We start from the raw sequence: 16,697 nt of genomic DNA on the forward strand, positions 1-16,697 counted from the left end.
TGGCGTCTCCAACGGTTTATCGACACAGTAAGTAGGAATTGGGGTACGTCCGTTGCGTTTCACGGTATCCTATAACTGGTTGGTTGATAGGGATTGATTAATTATTGCGTCGAGGATCAGAGTTGAATTAGAGTGGATTTATTTGAGCCGAATTACCTTTTTCATATATTTACTTCAAGCGTATTTTATTTGATTAATTTTGTTTCCTTAGTTTAATTAATATTTTCTCCCAAGTTAAGGCGTGGTGGCATCACCAAAAATTATAGATTTTAGGGAATTGAATGATTTTACCTGCTCTCTGTGGGATCGACCCTGCTTATCATCATACTAATTTGTTTTGATAATTCTGCAGGAATTATTTGGTGGTTGGCGACGTCCACCAACTAGCCAGATATAAAGTAAACAACAAACGCAACAGGCATGATTAAAAACAAACTGAAAATACTTAAAGAAATAAAATAGTGCTTACGGCCAAAAGTGCCGCAAAGAACATAAGCGAAGTAACCTAGAACTACGCCCACAGCCTGGGCAAGCTTGAACTCCAAAAGATCGTAAACAAAATGCACAACAGTCGGTTCTTCAACACCCCCCGCTTTGAAAGCTCTTCGGGTATATATATAGGCGCGACTAGGGCAACAAAAGGCCCAGCCCATGTTGTTGCGGCCGGATCCATGCAAGGCATGGAGATGCTATCCATTTTCAGACCTAGTATCTTGAAGATTTCTTTCCTTCGGGATAAGGCGGAGGTTTAGCCTTATCGGTCTCTTCTTGGATGCTGCCGCCTTCGGCCCATATCAAGCGCCTACTCCACAGTCCTGCCTCGCCCGTCTGCTGTGCTTCTGACTTCCTTCCCTGTTCTCCTCCTCATGCCTGTCAGCTTCCATGCGGTATTTATGGTCATAAGGGATGGTTTTGCCTCCGAATCCCCCTTGCTTCCGGCACATGCCTTTTTCACGGAAGGTGACAGCAGTTCTGACCCCTAAAGCACTTTTTGCCCATAAGCGGGTCCTGCCAAAGAACTACACCCTCCCAGGCGACCAAACAACACAAAACAAAAGGAAAAGACTCGATCTAGACCTAAAACAGAGCACAAACTTGGGCTCATCACACACACACACTTTAAACACGATTGTCCTCAAGCGTGCACGTACAATTTTGCCCAAAAGCGGACACATACGAAACAGGAAACAAAACAAAAACACAACCAACAAAGCATGCTAATATTTCTTAGTCCAACAGTCAATGATGATTAAAAAGAAGACCAGTAGCAAGATCAAGCAAACAACGTGCCATCAGTCGAGTCAAGATCAGGTTCTGGGCATGAGGATGTTCCTCCCCTTTCACTCTCTCTCTCAAGTGTTTAGGCTCGTGTTTTTACTCTGGACATCTTGTTGGGTTCTGACCATAGGCTTGTCTATCTTCTATTGTCTCCCCCTTTAGTCAAAGCTCTAAGTGCATCTCATTAGGTCTTTTATGGGTTGTAACGTGGCTTAAGGCATAAGGTGAGAATTTTTGGCACGAGGCTAAGGTCATCCTGAACTTCATTCTGGGCAACAAATTTCCCATATTTTTTTAAAATCCTTGCCTATTCTTGCGGGCCTAAGCACATATTTCCCATTACTCTTTTCTTCTCATTTTTTTATTTTTTTTTCTTTTTATTTTTTTTTCTTTTTATTTTCTTTTTCTTTCTTTTTCTTTACGGACTATTTTTTTATTTTGGGATCAGATATCCCATTTTGCAATTTTTGCACTAGTCCTGCCCATAGGATCCACTACACTATCTTCCTTCTTTTGCCCTTAAGTTCAGTTTGACCAGGACGGCTCAAATCTAGACAAATTTATAAGTGAATTCAAATGAATTATTAAGCTCAAAAGGTTGACAAGTGATAGATGTAGGGTTCTTTAATTTGGCTTTTTGGGCTAAAGAAAGAATTGCCTAAATCATTTAACGCACCTAGACTATGTACACAGGGTTTGACTAAGAATCAAGGCAAGTTCTAGCATCACCCTAATCAAGATGTCAATTTCACACAAGAAAGAAAGAGCTGCTTATGGGCATAAGTCAGCGTGGCTTAGCTCAAATCCTCACAAGGTAATATGCCCGCAACCCTATCCATCGTCCTCAACTACATACGGCACAAGAATTTGGAAAAGTCCTACTTACATAATCGAACTCAAAAACCATCAAAACATGAGCAACCTCGAAAATATAACATGCTGACTTAAGACTCTACTAAAACTAAAAAAAAAAAAAGTGGGTCTTCCCTCCCACTCACACACTTTGCCTTGAGGCAAAGGGTGTGAGAACAAGGATTACTCTGCACAAAAACAACAAGAGCCTTGCCCCCCCCCCCCCACACACTTTGCTTTGAGCAAAGTAGGTGTGTGGAGGGGGTCAAGGAAAACAAACAGACTCCAACAAAAAGAACTAACGAAAACACAAGTGGCCAATGCTTTGGGTGCCTGCACCAAGTGTGTTGCCTTTTGGGCATAACACCGGTGCAGGCAAAAGGTTACCCTTCCCTTAGCATTGGCCAGACAGACTCAACAAAAATAAACAACACAACACAAAAAAACAAAACAAGACAAAAGACACAACAACTTAAAAAAAACTAACATCCTAGGGAGGGTGAAAATTCAAGGGGCAGGTGCAGGTGGGTACCTGAAACCCTGGTGCTTGAAGAAGGCCAAAAGAGCATTTTGGGTTGCAGCCAGCGCAACCTGGGTCTCCACAATACTGAACTCAATCCTGTCCAGCTGGTTCTCTTCGTCCTCTGACTCCGATTCCTTCACCTTCTCTTTTCCTTTGCCCATAGCAGGGCTTTGGCCTTCGGCCACCGAAACCTCTCTCTCCTCTGGGTTGGTGAACTTGGGCACACCTCTCTCCATCATCACGTCTCTCATACGAATCAAAGCCTCAATATTGAGCTTTTTTGCCTCGATCCGGGTATTTTCTTCCTCGATCTCGATCAGTTGGGCGAATGCGGTGGTGAACTGGATGCATGAGAGCCTTTGATTGGGTTTGCTGATGATGGACTCTATATGCTCGATCAGGAAGGCTCCGAATTTGAGCTTCACCTTGCTGTGCATTGCCCAAAGGATGTAAAGATCCTTTTTGGACATTGCATTCCCACTGTCCAGTTTTCCAAAGAGGGAGTATGAGAGGATGCGGTGGCACATCCTTAGGGCAGAATCACGGATTCTATGTGCAATACTCTAAGCTGACCATGTTTCACACACAAATGCAAGACGGTCTGTCTGTGATCCACCTTCTCCGTTGCAGGCAAACGGTCGTGTCGAATGAACTCTTCCAAGATCTCAACATGCCCATTCATGGCGGCAATATGAACTGGATTCATGCCGTGGCAGTCGTGCAGCCAACACATCTGAGGGGCGATTGCTAGCAATTTTGAGGCGATTTCGACTGTCCATTTTGCTGCTGCGATGTGAAGAGACGACGATTTTTGGGAATCCAAACTCCAGGCTAGATGTTGGTTGATCCTTAATATCTCTTCAACAATGGATGCATGTCCGCTTCTTGTTGCTATGTGGAGGAGATTTCTTGAATCGGGAAATGAAACTACATCGAGAAGATATGGATCTTCTTGGAGTAGTTGTTGAAACGTTGTTGCATCACCTAGTGTTGCTGCATCGTAAAGCTTTTTTCTAATTACTTCTCGAACCATTGCTTGATTGTGAATATTAATTTCTTGATTATGTTGTTGATGGTGTTGAGGCAGTCAAGAATTCTGGAGATGTTTATATAATGACAATTTTTTGAAGTGATCATGAAGAGAATTTTCTGCATAATTTCCTACTTAAGTGACACTTGAGGTGAGTTTGATACTCACTTTCCTAGTAATAAACTTTAGTCTTTGTAGAAATGTTATTTTATTCATTCTTCAACATATAATGTCAAGGTAAAGGACAAGGTGAAAATCATATTTTTTTTCGTGAAATTTGAGAAGTGTGAACAAACAAATAAATTACATATACGAATAAGAGATGATCAGATCATGAACAATTAAATATAACACACACACATGATCTAAATCTCTTGTTTATGTATTTTACGTATTTTAATTATTCATGATTTTACCATCTTTTATTCATGTATTTTATGTATTTGTGCATTGTTCTCAATTCTCATGAAAAGATGTGGTTCTTACTGATACCTTCATATATTTTCTAACCCTAATTATATTTTGAGAAAATATTGAATAATGATATTTTAGATGTCATGTACATATTAAATTCATTTTCCTATTACATATAAGATAAATATTATGTAAAGCTTCCTAATTTTGGCAGGTTACAATTATTTAATTTTGTACGAATGTGAATCCATTTTAGATTAGTTATGTATCATAACTAAAGCCACTAAGAGATTTCCTATTTACGATTGATAATGTATGATTGAAATTTTCATTTTAATTATCAGTATTTCTACAATAATTATCTCTTTTGATTAAATATGTACGAATCAAATAATGGAGTTTAAATTATAAAATATTATAAAGGATATTCCAAAATTAAAATTCATTTTCATTAACAATAAATCTCGATCAGCTTATACTATATATATATTTTTTACTGAGGTGGTCTTGTTTACATCCGAGTGTACCGTATAATTGGGTTGCACATTCACTTAAACTTTGACCCGTATCCTTATTTGAACTCATATCCTGACCCAAATCATATAAATAATACCCGATTGTACGATATACCCGGGTGTACTCAAGATTTTGTGTTTTTTACTAGCTAATCTTTCATATTATATGCTAATTAATGCAAATCTGTCTTCATTCTTTAACAAAACAATTGATTAATGTGCGGTATAGATAGATACAAGAACCAAGCATTTCCTCTCTCCCTCTCTCTGCCCTTTTTCCTTTTGTTTTTCTTTTCTTTTGTTTGATAGTGCATAGAAGTCAATCTAAAACATATGGATCGATTTAACAAAACCAAAATCCATTAATTAAAACCTATGCTAATGCAATTCCCGCAAGATCGAGTAATAGTATTACTATCATGCAATATAAACAATAATATATATATATATATATATATATATATATATAGGGTTGAGTTCAACAGAGAATTATCTTTTTATTCATCATGAACAAATCTATATAGTTTACGAACAGATCAACATAACTATTGAACAGACGTATTTAGTAAAAATATAGAAAAACTCGCCACCAGCAGGATTCGAACCCGGGGCAAATTGTTGTTCATGTGGTACATTGATATGTTCATTAAAATTATAGATCTGTTCGTTTTTATTTTACGAATTCTCTATTCTCCACAATATTTAGCTTCTCTGTTGAACCCTTCTATATATATATATATATATATATATAGGGTGTGGTTCTAGAGAGAACTACATTATTTGTGAGAACGGGAGAACCATCAAATCTAATGCATTCACTGTAAAAATTAATGCATTTGCTGTTAAAATTAATGCACTCAAAAAAATAAAAAAAATTTCTCACTTCAGGATTCGAACCCAGGATCTGCATTCATCTAACAAGATGATGTATCCACCGTAGATCTTGATGATCGAATGGCTGAAAATGGTTCTCCGTTCTTTTTTTATTTATGGTTCTTTCCTGAACCTCTCCCTATATATATATATATATATATATATATATATATATATATATATATATATATATATATTCCCTATATAGGGGCGAGCTCCAGTGAGACCCCTATTTTTCGTGTAACATGAGTACAATAAATAAGATATATAATACTAATGAACAAGACGTATATCTAACGAACAAGATGTGTATATACTGATGAAAAACAAAATTTATAAAATTGGTAATGAATAAGACATATATACTGATGAACAAGGCATATATACTGATGAATAACAAAATTTAAAATATTCTGCTCCCTCCAGGATTCGAACCCTGCGAAAAAAAATCACCCTCCAGATACAATATCAGCCATATGATTGATGAAATAAACGCACCAGATCGTGCCCTAGATCTCACTAAAATTAGGGGGTCTCATTGGAGCGGCCCCCTCCCTATATATATATATGGTTGAGTAACAGTATGATGCATATAATAATATATTATGCAGTATAAACTATAATATATGGTTGTTACAGGAAATTCTGTGCAATGTTTTAGTATTAGTAAAGCAGTGTGAAACCATTTCAATTGATTTCAAAGACCAAAGACATAATAATGTGTAACTAGACATGATGACGGAGTGGGAATGGGCGTTTACATCATAGATGATCAAACGTTGTGCGAGGTGTTGTAGTTCATCCCTTGATGCAGAAATGGAAGAGTGTTTAATTAGCTCTTCGAGAAGGGATCCTTTTAGCAAAAGAGTGCTTAGCTCTACGATAAGCGTAGTTTTTTTTTTCAATTTTCGTTCGTTCACAATTAATTAGTATGGTCTTTCTATTTTAGGACATATACCTTTATATTTTTATCCCCGTTCACTCAAAATATTTACAAAAAAACTCATCTGACAATTATTAATTATTAATAAATCAATTTTGATGGTCTCTTTCTCCACTTTATTTTATTTTATTTTTCATCATTTTATATAAAAAATAAAATTTAAGAAAGAAAAATCATAGGACGAGTTTGGCCAAACCGTCCAATGGCTCGAATGGCACTGGGCTAGGCTTGAGAAATTGTAGCCCGATTAGATTTTTGGCCAGCCCGGCCCGACCTTGTACAATCTAAAAGCCCGATGGGTCGGGCCGAACTAGCCCAACCCGACCTATTTGACAGCTCTAATATCCAAAGGTCATGAATTTGAGTCGATCATGGACCATTTTTTCTTAACCTAATTGTTAATTTAACAAAATAAAAATAATTTTATTGAGTTGAGACGTCGAAACAATGAAGCTTGAATGCGAAATACCTAGTATTTTACAGGTTAGTATAATGAGATTTTTAAAGTCGAAATCAAACACGAGCGAAAACGTTAGTTAAATATAAATAAAACTGATGAGGTCATAAATCAAACACAAGCTAAAATTCAGAGCATCCGCATCGGCTACACGATAGCGGCCTACTCGTGTAAGGCTCGCATCGTGTAAGGCAATGCAGTCCTAAGTTACACGAGGGCTACACGCGTGATCAAAATCAGCGTGTGTTTTACACGCGCGATTAAAAAAAAATCGAATTTTGAATTTGACTGCCTCGATTTCCGTGCTTTTTTGACTGTTCAATTTTTTTTCATTTTTTTTTTATGTAATTTTTAGGTTTTTTATTTTAATGGAATTTTAATTATTAATAAAATGTGTTATTTACATTTGAGCAATTAAATTTAAGTGAAAAGCATAAAACTCAAAACTAAAAAAATCATGTAGGCTATCATGTAATTCCAATGCAGCCTCTTTACACAATGTGGTCCCTCCTCATCAAGTAAGCTATCATGTAACACCAATATGGATACTTTAAATTACAGTTAACCCTAATTTCTATGGCTCAAAGTAAACACCCTAGCCGGCCAAGAGATTATACATTGCTTTACCCGAAATTAGGTAGAATTTTGTTTCAAATTACCCTTACTTTAATGTGAGGTCCTTTTCTGAATTGCGACCAAGCAGTGAGGAAATTAGGTAGAAATGTATTTGGGTCAACCTTGTCATGCGAGATTCTTTTTTAGACATACTAGCAGAAAGAACGTACGTTGTACGTGTAATTATAGTTATTTTATTTGATAATCTATTATTTTAAAAAATCTATTAATTTATTACTTTTATTAGATAATTTATTGAATGGATATATTTATCTATAAGCCTTATCAATAGCTATAGATATATATCACATGATTAATGTTATTTTATTTGATAATTTATTATCTCAAAGAAATTATTCATTCATTACTTTTGTTAGATAATTTATTGGATGGATATATTTATTTATAAGCCTAATCAATAGCTATAGATATATATCACATAGATTTAGTGTAATATCTAATGAATTAATATATTCTTATAAATACATGTAATATATAAAATACTTTTAAAATAAAATATATAGTAAGGGTAAAATAGGCAATCAACAAGTTGCCCTTAGACTGCCTTAGCCTCTTTTTCTATTAGTATAGATATAGATAGATATATTGCGAGAGTAGGAGACGTTTGTGAATATAAAATAAAAAAAGGAGAAAGCAGAGAAAGAAATAAAGAAAAGAATTGCTGCAGAAGCAGTAGAAAAGAAACTCTATGATGCTCGGATTTTAGACTCCCAACAACTGTCGCCTCTGCCCATTACAGCAGCAGCGCAAGGGCACGTCGAGATCTCGAGAAAATTGTTATCAGTAGCCCCGGAGACGCGGTGCTAGCGAGACTGTCATGATATGAACCCGGATTCAAATGAGTGATAGATAATCAACCCACATCCAATCATTCAAAATAGTGATTATTTACCACTTCAGAGTTGGGTAGATTGTTTAATCAATCACCCCTCTAATCCTATTAATCTTATCTATCTCATCTAAATTTCTTCTTAAGTCACTTAATTCAATATTATCACTCATTTTATACATGACGGGACCCTCTATATAACTATTAAAAATACAATATTCATTAACTTTTTTATTAAAACTCGTGTCCAGCCAAAATAGTATATAATTATGAAAGCTAATTGGATTAGTGAATCTAAATTAATTAATAAATGTAATACTCCCTCCGTCCCTAAAATAACTTCCTTTTTTTCCATTTTGGGACGTCCCCCAAATAACTTCCTCTTTCTTTCTTTCTTTCCATTTTTGGGACGTACCCCACCACTAATAATACTTTATTTATTCTTACTTTTCACTTTTCACCACTATCAATACTAATTATAACACTTTTCACAACTTCCAATAATAATTATATCACTTTTTCTCCATTATCAATACACTTTACAACTTTTTATTAAAACCCGTGCCGTCCCCAAAGAGGAAGCCATTTCAGGGACAGAGGGAGTATCAAATTAAAGCAGTAGAAGTTGAAAAAAAGTAATGATTGATATATATAGTGGAACATGAAATGCCATACTAACTACGTTGATAACAAGGACAGGTGTTTGAGTTTTTATATTGGATTAACTAACTAACTATGATTAATTACTAGTAATTACAAAGCTCTGACGCCAAGCTCTAACATAGTTGTAGAAGGAGGACACGATGGGTGGACCGTATCTGTAATAAGGAACAAGTCCAAGATCACAGAAGTAGTATATGGCAGCTAATATGATGAGAGAACGATGTTTTGTTGGGTGATTTAGCATCCACATGGAAGTCGTAAAACTTAAGCAGAAAAATACCAACGAGAAAAAAAATCCGGTAAGGATAGCCATCCACAAAGATATTTTCCTCTCCGTCGGCGTACAGAGCCCTATGATTGTTAGCACTGACCAAAGAAAAGCACTCATGTTAGCTTCTACGAATTCTTCGTACTTCTCGGGATTGGTAGACGCCATGATCGGTGTGCCGGCTTTGTGTGTTGCCGAGTCGTCCTGCCACACGCCCCCGGGAGGGTTGATCGCCGCCTGGAACGTCATGCCGATGATCAGGGCCAGAATCCCCAACACCACCTCAATCGGCACCTTGTTAAAACTGGTATTTGAAATTTTTATTATCGTTATTTGTTCGAGGATTTTTGTTATCTCAGATTGAATTGTGTCTTGGGGGCTCTGGCGGGAGATGTCCAAAGCTGTTTCTCGATTGGAATTCCTTGAACATTGATATTCTACTCCAGTGTTTTCTACCAAATACCGAACAATCTAAGATGATCAAACCGTCAGTAGTTTGAAGTATAAAGGTGAAGGGTCAAGTTAAACAGAGAATTATTTTATATTTTATTTTGAATAAATCTATACATTTTACGAACAAATTAATATAACTAAGGAACATACATATTTGGTAAAAAAAGAGAAAAACTCGCCATCAGCGGGATTCGAACCTGAGGCAAATTGTTGTTCATGCGGTACATTGATTTATTCATCAAATTTATACATCTGTTCGTTTTTGTTTCACGAATTCTTTATTCTCTAAATATTTAGCATTCTCTGTTTAGCCTTTCTTTACTCATATTTAAAAAGTAAAGGTTTAACCAAATACACATACCGAAATTTGGAAAAATTTAATACCTCACCCGTCCCCATATAGGGATTTAAACGAATCGAAATTGATGACTTTTTTAACTAACCCAAGTTGAGAGAAATTTATTAATTTTATAGAGTTTATTAATCAAATAAAGTTGTTTAGTTGTGTAATCAAATAGGCCATTTTTCCAAGTAAAAAAAAATACTAATATTATATCAATATTTGATTAAATAATCTTTGTTATTATAAAAATATTTAAAACCAAAATTGAGTCAATTAATCAAGTGAGAAAGTCGATGTAGACAACTTACTAACCTCAACTTGTTTGTACCTAACAGCCAAATGCAATACTGTTTCTCCATAATCATCCTGTAAATGGACAAGCTCACGAAAGTGGTTCACTAAAACCTGCAATACCCTAAGCTGACCATGTTTCACACACAAATGCAAGACGGTCTGTCTGTGATCCACCTTCTCCGTTGCAGGCAAACGGTCGTGTCGAATGAACTCTTCCAAGATCTCAACATGCCCATTCATGGCGGCAATATGAACTGGATTCATGCCGTGGCAGTCGCGCAGCCAGCACGTCTGAGGGGCGATTGCTAGCAATTTTGAGGCGATTTCGACTGTCCCTTTTGCTGCTGCGATGTGAAGAGACGACGACTTTTGGGAGTCCAAACTCCAGGCTAGATGTTGGTTGATCCTTAATATCTCCTCGACAATGGCTGCTTGTCCGCTTCTTGTTGCTATGTGGAGGAGATTTCTTGAATCGGGAAATGAAACTACATCGAGAAGATATGGATCTTCTTGGAGTAGTTGTTGAAACGTTGTTGCATCACCTAGTGTTGCTGCATCGTAAAGCTTTTTTCTAATTACTTCTCGAACCATTGCTTGATTGTGAATATTAATTTCTTGATTATGTTGTTGATGGTGTTGAGACAGTCAAGAATTCTGGCGATGTTTATATAAAGACAATTTTTTAAAGTGGTCATTAAGAGAATTTTCTGCATAATTTCCTACTTAAGTACTGAGACTTGAGGTGAGTTTCATACTCACTTTCCTGGTAATAAACTTCGGTCTCTGTAGAAATTTTATTCTATTGTGTTCATTCTTCAACATATAATGTAAAGGTAAAAGGACCAGGTGAAAATCATATTTTTTTCGTGAAATTTGAGAAGTGTGAACAAACAAATAAAATACATATACGAATAAGAGATTATTCGTGATTTTACCATCTTTTATTCATGTATTTTATGTATTTGTGCATGGTTCTCAATTCACATGAAAAGATGTGGTTCTTACTGATACCTTCATATATTTTCTAACCCTAATTATATTTTGAGAAAATATTGAATAATGATATTTTAGATGTCATGTAGTAAATAGACTACATATTAAATTCATTTTCCTATTACATATAAGATAAATATTATGTAAAGCTTCCTAATTTTGGCAGGTTACAATTATCTAATTTTGTACGAATGTGAAGCCATTTTAGATTAGTTATGTATCATAACTAAAACCACTAAGAGATTTCCTCTCATAACTAAAGCCACTAAGCCATTTTAGATTAGTTATGTATCAGTATTTCTACAATAATTATCTCTTTTGCAAACAATGGATTTTAAATTATAAAATATTATAAAGGGATATGATATTCCAAAATTAAAATTCATTTTCATTAACAAATGATCTCGATCAGCTTATACCATATATATTTTTTTTACTGAGGTGGTCTTGTTTACATGCATCCGGGTGTACCGTATAATTGAGTTGCACCTTCACTTAAACTTTGACCTGTATCCTTATTTGAACTCATATCCTGATCCAAATTATATAAATAATACTATTTTGGATACGGGTCAACCCGATTGTACGGTGTACCCGAATGTACTCAAGATTTTGCGTTTTTTACTAGCTTATCTTTCATATTAAACTATATACTTCATTCTTTAACAAAACAATTGATTAATGTGCGGTATAGATAGATACAAGAACCAAGCATTTCCTCTCTCTTTCTCTCTCTCTCTCTGCCCTTTTTCCTTTTGTTTATCTTTTCTTTTGTTTGATAGTGCATAGAAGTCAATATAAAACATATGGATCGATTTAACAAAACCAAAATCCATTAATTAAAACCTATGCTAATGCAATTCCAGCAAGATCGGGTAATAGTATTATAATGAATATAATATATATATATATATATATATATATATATATATATTGTCACAGCCCGCCTTAACTAAGGATAGTTAAGCCGAGTGATCTACGACTAGGGATGGGGTTAAAGAATAAGGGAAAGAAAGGGGCATCATTTGAAACCGTAAATCTTACTTAACTTAAGAAAAATCATCGTATTTACTCATTAATACTCTTTTGAACAGTCTATGAAAGACAACATAAAACTTAATTAATATCATTAATCAAGTTATACATCATATGAAACCATTCTCTTAAGACTCAAAGTATGACATAACATACTATAACATCAACAACATCTTGCAGCGGAAAGTAGCTAGACATATGTATGAAGACATATTCTAGACAGGTTAACTATTTATTAACAACCCTGGAGACTCCGCTCATTGCAGCACCATCATCACATCAGCTCAACCTGCACATTTAGAAAACATATGCAGGGCTGAGTACAAAAGCACTCAGTGGGCACGTATGCCCAGGTATAAAAATACATGCTTCAAAACTATAAATTGTCATGCCATCATAATCAGTACAGCGAGGGAGTTTTTCGCTAAAAAGGGCCCAAGCTTACTAAGTTCATTTGTGATTCTTAAAGTTCGTCTGATCAGACTAAGTTCTTTTGTAATCTATCATATCTGAAACTGTGTGCCGGAGAGGTGGCCACCTCTCACGGTCACTTGACCGGCCAACCCGCTAGATGACTCACGGTCACTGGTGTACACTAGCCCTGGCAGGATAGCTATCAACTGCTCAGGACCCGAATTCGATTGCATCATTGGCAAAGCCAAAGCAGATAGATATCATACTAAAATTTAAACATTTTATGGCAAGACAATACTTGAAATAACTTTAACTCAAAGATTTTGTCATGAAATAACTTGCTCAAAGGTAGCATTAAACTCGTTTGATAGATATATAAAACTGAAATTAACAGTTAAATCATCTCATGCATTCATTCGTATAAGAGGCCTACGACAAGCAGGGGATCTCTATATACGTATAGTAAAAGTAATGCCCACCTCGTTGTGTCTCTGTATCAATGAGTAACGTCACTCTCTCCCTCAAGTCGTTACTTCCCAAAAGGACCTTCATCGTTATGAAGAATTGGTGAGAAGTTATAAAAGAAACCTCGATTAATAATCTAATCTCTTTTATGAAACATTAGTATCTCTAATGTTCATCTCTCTTGATTGTTAATCAATATAACAATTATTATCTCTCGTCATTACTCATTAATTATAACATCCTTATGTTATAATTAGTAGCGCTTCAATTAAAAGAAATATTTAACACATCGAAAAGTCCACTTTCTTAGCAGATCTATTCGCTCTCATCTCGTCTAATTAACCGATTAGAAAGTTAAACTTTCCATTAGGCATGTATTTGAGTCACGGGTCAACAAGAATTGACTATGCTCAAATTCTAATTTCACTAAAAATTTCGGCATGACCTATTCATATATAATGTCAGCCACGAGATTTCAACGCGTGAATCTCACTACGTGAACTCGTCTCTCGACTCAAAACTTAACATCTTGACATCTTTTCAACGCAAACCAAACAATTCAAAATCATCAAAACTCTTTATCAGTAAACTATCATTTATACTCGACACCAATTGTTCGAGTGTCAGATACCAACATTTATGTGCGTTAATCATAACTCTCACAACTCACACCATTTAGTCATATCGTATCATCCATCAAAACAAATATAATCAAGTTGTTTTCTAGAAAGTTTTGCTGTTTTTGTGTCATCTTTAAAAATTCATAACAACCAACTCAATCATCATAAACTCTCATACCAATTGATCTAAAAAACTTCATGAAGTGTAGTTCACTCTAAAAATGGTAGTTAACCAAAAAGGTTAAAGGTTTTTGGAGATATTGCTCTTTTAGTGCAGGCTGTCAAAGATTGACAGTTTTTGCCAATTTTGTTTAGGCCATTAGAAACCAAGGCAAACCTTAATAAAATTCCATCAAATTTAATCATCCAAAACTAAAGGTATCCTTGAAGATTTGGTTAAAATTTCACAAGAGAAAACGTTCATATGATCTGCCAAATAAACAATGAAACTCATACACTTTTACTGTTGGACAAATATGACAGCAGAACAGGGCATTTTTGAAATAATAAACTGCTCTGTTTCAGAGGTCATAAAAATCGAAATCTTATGTTTTTAGAAAAGTATTGAAGTCTAGTTTCGTTTAAAAAAAACGGTGATGCAAAATCCTTCATGGATTAATAGATATAAACGTTTTTGTGAAGTCTACCAATAGTTGACAGATTCTGTCAAGGATTTTTCAAAATATCTTTAAAATAACAAACATCATCCAAAAGACATGAAATTTTGCAGCGACGAAATACACATATCATAGATAAACATACTAAAATTTCAGAGTCATCAAGCAATGAAAACTCATCGAAACATAAGCTTGAAACTGCTGTAAAATTTTGACAGAATTCCAGTTTTAATTTCGTTCAACCAATTATCATCCATAAATTGTAAATCAATTAGCATGCTCATGTGATATCGTAGAACACATATACGCAATAATATTCATTATGCAACGTCCCAAACTTCACGAATTTAAATAATCATGCTCTAAAAACTTATACAATTTTCGTGCTTGAAAAAATACGAATTTAATATATATCGATCCTAGCATACCCCTAAGCACAAATATCAAGTCAAAACGATCAAACAAAAATCGAAAGACAAGCTAATATGTGAAAAACGGGGCTGCCCTCATGGGTTTCATAGCTACGGTTCGTTCCGTTCTTACTCCCTTCATTAAACATGCTCAACATCTACCCAAGAACAACATACTAAAATTTCACGACGATCCGACGTCGTTTCAAAATAAAGTCGAGAATCGACGTTTTTCGACGTCGACGAAAATCGAAAATAAAACCATCAAAACGTAGGTAGAGATCTTACCTACTTAGATACATGATCGAAAAGATGATCGGCGCTCGTCTCGGTGCTCAAATCGGAGGTCAAAAGCTCCGTCCAAACTTAAATGGAAAATGGCGTGTGTAGTGTGTGTTTTAGGTGTTGTGTGTGTGAATATGTGAGTTGTGTGTGTGGTGTGGGCTGATATAGCGTGAGTTAGTGAGGGGAAAGGGGTTTTGGGAGGTTTGGGGGTGGTTAGGGGTAGGGTAGGTTAGATATTTAGGATATTAACCCGTTAGTCGTTAAATATCTCGTCTCGTCTCGTTTTAACAACTAACAACCCATACTCTTTGTTACTCGCCCTCTCAACCTCTACTCACTTTCATTGCACTCGTAATTCTATATAAATATAGAAAACGCAAGCTCGTTCTCAAAATTCTGATAAACGAGCTCGGTTCGTTTATCGAGAAATCCCGATTTACTATTCACTCGTCGTCCAAAAATAAAAACTTTCATTATTGGACTTGTATCGAAAAACTAAGAATATTTCTCGACGACGTGCACGTAAGATTTTGAAAGTCGACAAAAAGACGAAATAGCAGTATTTTACTATTCATCGTCAAAAAGTCAAAATTTTCAAAAACGTCTTAACGGACTCAGATCTCACTTCCGAGTTCATCGTTCTCATTCAAATAATTATCTCGAATTATTCAAATACTCAAACTCAAATACGGATATAAAATCCCACATCATTCTCACATCATCGAAAGAACATCTCAACATCTTAAAAAAATAACAAGAAAACTTCATATAACTCCTCATCTATTTACAAAGTAAATCAAACAAGGGATCTAAACCCTAATTACTCAAACTCAAGCAATTAAACACGTCATCAAAAGCCCGGGTATTACATACCCTCCCCCTTAAAATAAATTTCGTCCCGAAATTTGTACCTCTTGTAAATGTTTCAGGTACTTCTCTCACATCTTATCCTCAAGCTCTCTTTCCACTTCTTTCTAACTATCATATCTCCATTGGACCTTATCCAATGCAATCGACTTATTACTCAATTGCCGAATTTTATGATCTAGCATCATCTGAGGTCTCTCTTCATAACTCAAGTCTGGTTCTAAGATCATTTCTTCTTAGTAAACCACATGGTTTGGGTCGAAAATATATATCCTCTCAATTGTGACACGTGAAACACGTTATGCACATTTCCAAAGCTAGGTGGCAAAGCCAACCTATACGCTATTGACCTATCTTTTGCAATATCTCGTAAGGACTTATAACTCTGGGTCTAAGCTGTCCTTTAACTCCAAATCTATTCATCCCCTTTGAGGGTGAAACCTTCAAGAAAACTTTGTCTCTTATCTCGAAACTTTGTCTCACATCTTATAGGTAAACTCAATTAGTGGCAACACATTCTCCCAATTTACTCCTCTATCAAGGATAGTAGTTCCTATAATATCTTCTATCGCCTGCTATGCTAACATTCATCCTTGTACCCAACTCTTTCTGTAACTCAT

The 16,697-nt window shown here is 35.4% G+C and overlaps 2 protein-coding genes and 1 long non-coding RNA gene across 4 annotated transcripts; all 3 read right to left on the reverse strand.

Moving 5' to 3' along the window:
- Positions 1 to 3,182: 3,182 nt before the first annotated feature.
- Positions 3,183 to 3,686, reverse strand: LOC130994504 (ankyrin repeat-containing protein At5g02620-like). Its single transcript, XM_057919547.1, has one exon. It carries the CDS (start codon positions 3,684 to 3,686, stop codon positions 3,183 to 3,185), a length of 504 nt encoding a protein of 167 aa, XP_057775530.1.
- Positions 3,687 to 9,033: 5,347 nt separating this feature from the next.
- Positions 9,034 to 11,211, reverse strand: LOC130995137 (ankyrin repeat-containing protein At5g02620-like). Of its 2 annotated transcripts, none has more exons than XM_057920287.1 (2): positions 10,390 to 11,211; positions 9,034 to 9,733 (listed from the first exon to the last, which is right to left on the reverse strand). In XM_057920287.1, exons 1-2 carry the CDS (start codon positions 10,960 to 10,962, stop codon positions 9,719 to 9,721), a joined length of 588 nt encoding a protein of 195 aa, XP_057776270.1. In that variant the 5' UTR covers positions 10,963 to 11,211; the 3' UTR covers positions 9,034 to 9,718. The 2 variants fall into 2 exon arrangements, with proteins under 2 accessions (XP_057776270.1, XP_057776269.1); XM_057920286.1 differs by having other exon boundaries at positions 9,034 to 9,752.
- A 1,251-nt stretch (positions 11,212 to 12,462) lies between these two features.
- Positions 12,463 to 16,337, reverse strand: LOC130995139 (uncharacterized). The gene is made up of 2 exons (XR_009092065.1): positions 15,214 to 16,337; positions 12,463 to 12,688 (listed from the first exon to the last, which is right to left on the reverse strand). It is a non-coding gene; the product is annotated as an uncharacterized LOC130995139 (long non-coding RNA).
- Positions 16,338 to 16,697: the final 360 nt, after the last annotated feature.

This window comes from Salvia miltiorrhiza, chromosome 7, assembly GCF_028751815.1.
Source record: "Salvia miltiorrhiza cultivar Shanhuang (shh) chromosome 7, IMPLAD_Smil_shh, whole genome shotgun sequence".
In the NCBI taxonomy this organism is placed as follows: domain Eukaryota; kingdom Viridiplantae; phylum Streptophyta; class Magnoliopsida; order Lamiales; family Lamiaceae; genus Salvia; species Salvia miltiorrhiza.